We start from the raw sequence: 9,470 nt of genomic DNA, 5'->3' as shown, positions 1-9,470 counted from the left end.
GAGCTGCCCGTGGCCCAGCCCCGGCCGTACAGCACGCGCTACCTCCGGATGATCGAGAGCAGCTACAACGTGCAGGTCATCTACTCGGAGCGGGCGCGCCTCTACTTCTCCGTGATGCTGGTCAAGGGCGTGGAGCGGGAGGCGGAGAAGCTGCGCGATGCCACGCAGCTGCTGATGAACTTCACTTGGTCGAGCGCTTTCCGCGATGCGCCCGTCAAGCTCTACATGGAGATAACCTCGCAGCACCATCTGGTCATCCGGGGTTTGCACAACCTCAACTTGAACAGGATCATGGAGTACACGCAGACGAGGATTACGCTGCCAGAGCTGTGCTGCCCGCAGCTCAATCCGACGGACGCCTCGCACGTGGCCATCTCGGGGGGCATCGATAACGTCTACCGAGCACGTCAGCTCCTCTTGGGCAACTTGCCGGTCACTCTGAAGTTCGACTACGCCTCGAGTCACCAGTTTCTGGCCTGCCACCTCATGGAGCTCAACATCAAGTACGGCTGCCACATTGTGCTGCTCCAGAACCAGCGCCAACGCACGGTTATCATCAAGGGCCTGGAGAAGTACGCCTCCAAGATCTACGAGGCACGTCGCGACATTCTGCGCCTCGATTACCTCAGCGTGCGTGCCCAGATCCCGGACACCTACTTCCTGCCCGGCGACCAAAATCTCAGCCTGGCTCAGCGCACACAGCTCGCATCCCTGCTGGCCGGCCAGTGGGACAGTGTCGCGTATGTCCGGCACCACAACGAACCCGGTCGCAATGGCCATCAGCTGTTCGCGCCCTTCCGACGTGCAAGTGGTCCCAATGATGAGGAGCAACTCCTGCACCCAACTGTGCCAGCCTCCTGTACGCTCTGCTCCCGTAATGAAGCTGTAGGAGCCGGTCCAAGCAATGGCAAGGGCTTGGCCTCTCCCAACTTGGCTGAAGAGCAGCAGAAGTATCAGCCGAAACGGCCAGCATATGCCCAGGAGCCAGCCCCTGTGTACTGGGTGTGCCCCATCGTCGGGGAGGATATGTTTGATCTCGACTCCGAAGATGATCCCGTCAGGCCCGACAGTCCGGAGTATCCCCTGTACAGAGAGTGGTACGAGCCCCTCTCGCTCTGGTCAATGCCGGGCGAGGAGCAGCCCATCGCCGTGTACCGCGAGCTGCGACCAAACCAGGAGCCCCACATCCAGCTGGACCTGGCCCACATGCCGACCTTTCCAACTGATCCGCCTCCAGCTGACAGTCAATGGAATCACTGGTTCCTGCATGGCTGGTTAAAGGAGACTTCAGTCCGCAATCGCTCGCTTACCCGCTCGGCCAGCACTTCGCATTGCACTCAGCTGAAGTGGTCCTGAGGTGTTCCTGATCCTTATTCAGGTTTATCGATTCTCTTCTTTTTCCATTTAACCATCGGTCAACACATTTATAAAATACATATGTATTCACAAGAATTCCAACTTAATGCGTAAAAGAGAAGTCCCGTGTATTTCCCCATCGATTGCCAATCTATCGATTGTGATATGTGGCCATTGGAAATCATAAGGCGAGGCAGGCATGGGGCATATTGTGTGCCAGGTGCAATCAGTCAAAACTTCACTGACAACCCTGTGCTTATATCACAGCCCTTTGCTAATTTCTCATCTCTAAGAGCTAGCGAATGTGCCTATCGATTTATATATATATATCGATTTATATATTTATCGATAAATATAATGATACGCAACGGTTTTCTTCTGTACATTTTTAGTGATTCTGTCCAAGGGGATATGCATAATTAAAATAACCATAATCTAATCGTCAATAATATCAGCATCGTTATCGTTATCGTTATCGTTATCAACGTTGTCATCGTTATCCTCGAAATGGAAATAGTCGACATCGCCATCAAGGTCATCCTTTTTATTGAAAAGCTCGCTGGACTCGTTCTTCTCGGTGGTCGGCTGCTCGACACTGTCTGCCTGCTCCTCCTCCTCGTCCGGCTCCTCATCAAAGAGACCGCGCTCGGCGGCGCCCAGCTCAAGGATCGGCTCGTCGCTATGCCTAGCCCGATTGCTGGATAGACGGACCAGCAGCGGCGGCTTAACCACGACACGCGTCTGATTCGTATGATGATTGAGCATGCTCTGGTAGAGATGGGGAAAACGTTTCTGAAACTCCGCCTTGATGCGCAGCAGGCGCTCCAGCATGCCGGGCGTCAGCAGCGGCTGGCTGCGCGCCATAATGTGCGTGTCCCGGCGCGGCCTCAGATACGTCTCATAGCTGCCACCGCCGCTATACAAAGGATAATGCGGATTATAGGCTTTCTGTGTCCAGGGATCGTTCGGCTGCTCGATCGGCAGAAGGCCCATGTAGGGCCGCAGCAGGCCCTCTTTCAGGCCAAGTGGAGCGCCCACATTGGCCTCGTCGACGTCGGCTATGGATGCGGTTGTTGATGCTGATGTGGATGCTGATGCTGATGCTGATGCGGGTGCGGTTGCTGATGACTGACTGATTGGATGTCAACATATGCAATGAGAGTGAATAGCATGAATGAGGCAACATTAGTTATGTTCATGTTAAAGTTAATGGTAAAGTTAATGCTAAAGTTAATGGTAAATTTTGGATTGATTTAAATAGATGAATTGATGTTATTGGGGCTGCTGCTGGGACGCTGCTTGCGTCGCCGGCGCAAACGCTTCGAGGCTTTGCTGGGACGCCTGGTGGAGCTGACGCTGGCGCGGGAGCTGGAGCTGCTTATCTTGGCGAGCGCATTTTCCCGCTGGAGCTGCAAACGTAGGAGTTCGTGTAAGACATCGATCAGTTGATCTAGCTTCGTGCTGCGGACACGCAACAGCGACAGCTCCGCATTCTCGCTGGATGCCTTCGTTACCTTCGCTTGGCGCGTCGTCCGCAATCCCAGCCGGGCGGTGCTCCGCCTGCGCACAAATTTACCACGCAGCGCATACGGCGTTGCCGTGCTGGTGCTTGTATTGGCCGCATCATCGTCTCCCTTATCGGCTATGGCATTGCTGTGGAGCGCCGCATTCAGCTGCTGCGCCTGCTGCAGCGCCGCAGTGGATTGCTCCGTCGTCGTCGTGGTGCCGTTATTGACGTCGGTGGCGCGCTTGGGCTTGTTGTCCGGCTCGTAGGGCTGCAGCTCCTGGTAGCTATAATCACCGGAGCCCGTCGACTCTGGCTTGGGCAGGTCCAGCTGCTCGCCCTGGGCATACTGGTGCTCATGCGTCTTGGACAAGTAGTTGGTATCGTAGCCTTTGCTGGCCAGCAGATGCGCCCATGGCATCGGCGCCTCAGTCGTGGTCGTCGTGCTCGTGCTCGTGCTTGAGCTCGTGCTGCTGCTCGTTGTGGCTGTCTCGGGCTGTCTGCAATCCCGCAGCCGCTGCTCCGCCTTGGTCAGCTGATCCTTGAGGCTCTTGATCAGGCCGTACAGCTGCTTGAATTCGGCGCGTGTCGCGGCCAGCTCTGCGGTTATCGCTGCCCGCTCGCTACTGGGCGCATCCTGCTGGGCACGCTCTGTGCTGCTGACAGCGGGCGTGGGGGCTGCAGTGCTTGTCACCAAAGGCGGCTCGGTAGCATACTCCAGCTCCTCCTGGTGGGCAGCCATTTCGCCTGCCGTAAGCTGATCGCCATTGATCTCCAGCGGCTCCTGGCTGGCGCGCTCGAGTGCCTCTCGTATGGAGGCGGCATTGTAGCGCATCAGCGCCTCGGCCGGATCCTCGTCCGGACTGAGAGTGATCTCCTTCAGGCCCAGCTTGTACTCCTTCCTCAGTGCATTCAGCGAGCCCTCGTCAATGGTCTCCAGCGTGCCGTATTCCGCGCTGCGTCTACGCCGGCCAGCCTGCTGGCACGGACATTGGCCCTGGGATTGGGTTTGGGCAGCGGCGCAACGACAGCTGCTGCCGCAGGCGCAGTGAGCGCTGCCGCAGCCGCAGCTGCCTGGACGCAATGCTGGCGAGGATTTGCTAAAAAAATTTGCTAACCTTTTCTCAATGTGATGACTGCTGGGCGCGGACGGGGTTGGGGGAGATGCGGAGGAGCTGCTGTTCCCGCTGGTCAGCTGCTCATCCTTGTTGTTGTCGTTGTTGTTGGATTTTATTGTCTGAAATGCGTCGCCTGTTAATGACATGAGGAACAGCGGGCGAGGAGAAGATGCAAAAATGTGAATGATATGAAGCCAGCTACTCGGGTGTGTGTGTGCGTGTGTGTGTGTGCGTGTGTGTGTGTGTGAGGGTGTGCCTGTGTGTGGGTGTGGGTGTGGCTGTGGCTGTGTGTGTGTGCGCATGTGTGTGAGTGTGCTTGGTTTGTCTTAACAGAATATATAAACAACATATAGATGGAACCAGACACTTTAAATGGCAAGGAAAAGTGCTTTAGTCGGGAGTATCCGACTGGCAGATACCCTGGATTTACTATAAATCTACTCCGATCTTCATTAAATTTTCGAACTTCAAAAATGGCATGCTTAAATATGTGCACACCAAAGCGATCAGCTCTAGCTTCTTCTTTATTTTATAGAGTGTCCGAAGGAAAGGTATTCCAAAAATTAAACAATTTTTAATAAGCGTAGATTATACGCTTCTCTATATACCAAGCCTGGCTCTAAAATTTCTTGAGTTATGCTTAAAAAGCAATGTTGGAAAATCGCCTGTTTGTCTGTGTGTCTTCCAGTCTGTCTTTCAGTCTGTCTTCCAGTCTGTCTTCCAGTCTGTCTTCCAGCCTGTCTACCAGTCTATCTACCAGTCTGCCGTCCAGTCTGTCTTCCAGTCTGTCTACCAGTCTATCTACCAATCTGCCTTCCAGTCTGTCTTTAAGTCTGTCTACCAGTCTGTCTACCAGTCTCTCTACCAGTCTGCCTTCCAGTCTGTCTACCAGTCTATCTACCACTCTGCCTTCCAGTCTGTCTTCCAGTCTGTCTACCAGTCTGTCTTCCAGCTTGTCTACCAGTCTGTCTACCAGTCTGTCTACCAGTCTGCCATCTAGTCTGCCTTCCAGTCTGTCTTCCAGTCTTTCTTCCAGTCTGCCTTCCAGTCTGTCTTCCAGTCTGTCAGTCGATATTTATCGCTTTTTTACAAATGGGAGTCTTTTGCCTGTTATATGCACTTATAGTAAGCGGGAATACCCTTTAACTTCAACCCATTCTAAGTGGTAAGAGGTAGCTAAGCCCTTGACTATATCGACTTGGCAGATCAGCTGATCTAGCACGTGGTAGCCTTGTGGGCTCGGAGCTGATTTTGATTGGGTTAAAGACTTGTTCCATCTATAGATTGTTTTGGGTTTGTCTTAACTTACCGCCATGACCTGATGCTGGCGCAGCATGGAGTCGATCTCGTCGTTGCCAACGGCCGCACGATAGCCGCCATATGCATTGGATCCTTGCCCGCCGCCGCCGTAGCTGGTTCCATAGCTCGGTCTATAGCCCTGTCCAGAGCTCTGGCCATAGGTCTGGCCGTAGCTCTGTCCGTAGGCCTGACCGTAGCCCTGTCCAGAGTTTTGGCCATAGCTCTGGCCGTAGCTCTGTCCGTAGCCCTGGCCGTAGTTCTGTCCGTAGCCCTGGCCGTAACCGGCCGGAGCACTGTGGTAGTAGTTTATGACGGTGGGCGACGAATGGGATTTGGATTTCTTGCGATGATCGCCGCCGAGGCCAAGCGCGTCCACTGTTTGCGGCAAGAGATTAGGATCGGTACTGCGGAATACACCATAGAGATTACCTTTGTGCCGTGCCTGGCCAGCGTTTTCGGGCATCTGCGGCTTGGCCTCGCCCAGCACCGAAGATTCCTCATCCGGTTGCTCCTGCTGCTGCTGCTGTTGGATGGCGTGCATCTTCTCATCCGCCCACTGGCGCTCGGCTGCCTGTTCCATGGATTTTTCAGACATCTGTTGCGGCTGCTGCGCCTTGGCCTGCTCCTCGGTCCATTGACGCTGCTGTTCCTGGGCCTGTTGCTGAGCCTTGGTCTGATCCTCTGTCCATTGACGCTGTTGCATCTCCTGTTGCGCCTTTGCTTGCTGCTGTGCCTTAGCCTGATCCTCTGTCCATTGACGCATCATCATGGGATTCTGTTGCTGCATAATCATGGGCATCTGTTGCTGAAACTCCTGCGGCTCCCGCTGTGCCTTGGCCTGATCCTCTGTCCACTGGCGCATCGTCATGGGATTCTGTTGCTGCATCGCCTGCTGTACCTTGGCCTGATCCTCAGTCCACTGGCGTTGCTGCTCCTGGGCCTGCTGTGTCTTGGCCTGATCTTCCATCCACTGACGCATTTGCTGATCCTTTGCCTGTTGCTGTGCCTTGGCCTGATCCTCTGTCCATTGGCGCATCATCATGGGATTCTGTTGCTGCATCATCATGGTATTCTGCTGCTGGGCCTTGGCCTGATCCTCCGTCCACTGGCGCATCATCATGGAATTCTGTCGGTCCCTTGCCTGCTGATGGGCCTTCATCTGTTCCTCGGTCCACTGACGCATCATCATGGGATTCGGCTGCTGTTGCATCATCTGCTGCTGCGCTTTGGCCTTATCCTCCGTCCACTGGCGCATCATCATGTCATTCTGCTGATCCTTTGCCTGCTGCTGCTGCTGCTGCTGCTGCTGCGCCTTAGCCTGATCCTCCGTCCACTGACGCTGCTGCTGCTGGAGCTCCCACTGCTCTTCCTTGGCCTTGCGTTCGGCATTTTCGTTGGCCATGCGATATGCATAGGCCATGACCTTGACAATGTCCTCCTTGGTGAGCAGCTGCTCCGGCTGCTGCTGCGTCTGTCGCTTAAAGTTCGTCTTGCGCTGCGCCTCCTTCTGCAGCAGTCGGCGCACATAGTCGTCGCGCAGGGCGCGCTCAATGTCCGCCCGAGTGATCTTGTGGACAGGCGTGCGGCTCAGCGGATAGCGCAGCTTGTAGGCGGGCGTTTCACCCTGGGCATTCGCGCGCATCTCGCGCGCCATACGCTCGATCTGCTGAAGCTGCTGTAGCTCGGCGATTACCTGCTGCTCGAAGGCCTGCAGCTTGGACTCGATCTGTGCACGTTCCGTGGACTTAGACTGTTGCGTCTCGGAGCTGGGCATGCGGAACCAGAGCAGCGGCACGCGCTGCTTCTCCTGCTCCAGCTGCAGCGCTGACTTGATCTTCATTTGAGCGAGCTGTGCGTGCGCCTGCTGCGGGGCCCGATAGCCGATCGTGTCCTGGTTGTGGTTGTCCGGCTTGACGCGCACCTCCGATATATCGGAGGCCTGGGCGCTTCTGTCGCCAGTCGGCGGCGCTGCGCCCGGCCAGAACTGGCGCAGGCCAGCCATGAAGGCGTCCGGCGTGGGCGCTGCGGGCATGCCACTAAAGGCCTGGCCCAGCAGATTGTTGCTGCCATCGAAGAGAGCACCGAATCCGGCACCTGCCGCCGGCGGCGCCTGACCCACTGCTGGCGCTGGCGCCGGCTCCGACTCGCTAGCTGGCTTGGCTGCCGGCGGCGCAGCTGTGGTGGCGGGCGCGACTGGCGCCTGGCCGAGCAGGCTCTCCAGCGGACGCAGACCAAAGTTGGGCATAACGGGCGCCATTTGGCCAAGATTGAAGCCATCCGGCAGTGGCGGCATTTGACCCAGATTAAAGTTATCCGGCAACGGCGGCATTTGGCCTAGCGTAAAGCCATCCGGCAGCCAGCCGGCGGGCACTTGTGGCAACATCTGGCCCAGATTCGGAGGCGGCATCTGTCCAAGCATCTGTTGCATTTGCTGCAGCATAGCAGGTCCGTTCATCGCTGTTGGTGCCGCTGCAGCTGGCGCCGGCTGTGCGGTTGCATCCTGACGCGTTACACGCGACTTGTGTCCATTGGCTTCGTCCGCCAGCACGAGCACCACCTTCGAAGCGGCCGGCTGCAGTGTGTCCGGCATGGCACCGAGCAGCGACTGCGCCGGAAATAGGCTGCCCCAGCGCAGGAGGCTGCTCAGAGCCGGGAACATTAAATAGAACGCATCCAGTGAGGGTATGCCTGTGTTCAGGGGCTGCAGGGGCGGCATCTGGGCAAGTAACTACAAACGGAAATGCCAGAGAGGCAAAGGATTAGCTATTGAGGCAGACATAGCTCGGCTCGCCTCTATTGATGCTCACCTCTTCCTGTGTGGGTATGCGCGGCCTCTCATCGGCCGTATCATTGGCATTGCCAGGTGTTAGGCTATCCGCGGCGGCAGCTGCCTCCGCGCCGCTGACGACACTGGCACCCGGCGACGCATCCTGGGCGCTGCACAGTGCGCCGCCAAGCAGCAGCAGCGTTACACAAATCAATCTCATCCTTAATATATATATATATATATCTATATGTATATACCCTTTAGCACTTTTCTCTAGCGCTTTCGCTGGAACTGGCCGTTTGTTAAGCGTCGAACGGTGACTGACGCTCCAAGCGCTCAGACGCTGCCCCATATAGAACTCTGCCAGCGGTGGCGGCAGCAGCGGCGGCGGCGGCGGCGGCGACAGCAGCAGCAGCAGCAGCAGCAGCAGCAGCAGCAGCGGCAGCGGCACCACTGTACGAAAAAGTGTCGACGCCGCCGAATCGTGCCAAAGAGCTGCGCTGCAATTTGCACGCACTGCCAGTTGAGCGGCCACGCCCCGTCCCGCAACGCCCTGCCACGATGACACCAAAAAATTGACATTGCATTTCAATTTCGTTTCCGTGTGTGTGCCACAAAAAGCCAACTAACAGCAACCGAAAATGCTGCACTTGAGACTGATCGACTGGCCAATACCCTATAATTAGCGACGCAAGACTTTAGCTAGGGTATGTATGTACGTATATCTCTCAATATGAATTAACCGCCGCAATTTCCAATTGTTAACGCATTTTCAGTGTGTACATATAACAAAAATTGAATATAACAAAAAATACCTTTTCATATTATTCTGTGCTTTACACAAATAAAATACTAAAAAAAAAAAAAAGCAGAACATGGCTGATAACACAGATCAATATTTCAATATAAACTCAACTTAAAAGCTTGAGCGTGCGATGTCAGACATCTCCAGCTCAGAATTAGAACAGCTTTATGGGTTCCGAGTTGCCTCGCCCATTTGCCCCTAACCAATATAGCCATATTTCACCCATTTTCGATGGGTACGGGTCAGTAAAAGTAAAAGAAATTAAAGAAATGGCCCGTGCAGACTGCAGCTGCTGCAGCAGCCGCCGCAGCACAATAAATAAATGAAAACAAGAACAACAACAACAACAAAAAACCTTGACTTAACAATTTGCTGATGAGCAATTTTTCATGGAATCAGTGCAAAATGTTGCACTGAAAACAAATCCACAGTTCCACATAGTTTCCAATTCTTTTGTCTTATCTGCGTTTTGGCATTGTTTTGTCTACGATTCGCGGCAATCCGGAAGCTAAGCACAACTTATTTTCCGCTTTGTCTCTTTTGTCTTATAACCGTTTCCAAAAGTGTGACCCTATATATAACATTTTTATTTTGAACAGCAGCCGCTACGTGCTCATATCA

The 9,470-nt window shown here is 54.7% G+C and overlaps 1 protein-coding gene across 4 annotated transcripts; it reads right to left on the bottom strand.

Moving 5' to 3' along the window:
* Nucleotides 1-1,727: 1,727 nt before the first annotated feature.
* dec (defective chorion) lies at nucleotides 1,728-8,363 on the bottom strand. Of its 4 annotated transcripts, none has more exons than XR_001449812.3 (5): nucleotides 8,085-8,356; nucleotides 5,707-8,005; nucleotides 5,288-5,652; nucleotides 3,979-4,111; nucleotides 1,728-2,488 (listed from the first exon to the last, which is right to left on the bottom strand). XR_001449812.3 is itself a non-coding variant. In XM_032440513.1 (5 exons), the coding sequence occupies exons 1-5, from the start codon at nucleotides 8,262-8,264 to the stop codon at nucleotides 1,792-1,794; spliced, it is 3,660 nt and encodes a 1,219-aa protein (XP_032296404.1). In that variant the 5' UTR covers nucleotides 8,265-8,356; the 3' UTR covers nucleotides 1,728-1,791. The 4 variants fall into 4 exon arrangements, 3 of the variants coding, with proteins under 3 accessions (XP_032296404.1, XP_032296405.1, XP_002058112.2); XM_032440513.1 differs by having other exon boundaries at nucleotides 3,979-4,097; XM_032440514.2 differs by having other exon boundaries at nucleotides 2,265-2,484; nucleotides 3,979-4,097; nucleotides 8,085-8,357.
* Nucleotides 8,364-9,470: the final 1,107 nt, after the last annotated feature.

The sequence above is a fragment of the Drosophila virilis genome, chromosome X (assembly GCF_030788295.1).
Source record: "Drosophila virilis strain 15010-1051.87 chromosome X, Dvir_AGI_RSII-ME, whole genome shotgun sequence".
Classification (NCBI taxonomy): domain Eukaryota; kingdom Metazoa; phylum Arthropoda; class Insecta; order Diptera; family Drosophilidae; genus Drosophila; species Drosophila virilis.
Note: the sequence above shows the minus strand (reverse complement) of the source record. Positions and strands in the feature narration are given on the sequence as shown.

Excerpts from the sequence above, each read along its gene's own strand:
- dec (XM_002058076.4), bottom strand. The coding sequence starts at position 8,264 with ATGAGATTGATTTGTGTAACGCTGCTGCTGCTTGGCGGCGCACTGTGC. Across the intron at positions 5,653-5,706 it reads TGGCCAGGCACGGCACAAAG|TGGACGCGCTTGGCCTCGGC; the intron begins GTAATCTCTATG and ends TGCCGCAAACAG. Across the intron at positions 4,098-5,287 it reads GCCAGCATCAGGTCATGGCG|ACAATAAAATCCAACAACAA; the intron begins GTAAGTTAAGAC and ends GACGCATTTCAG.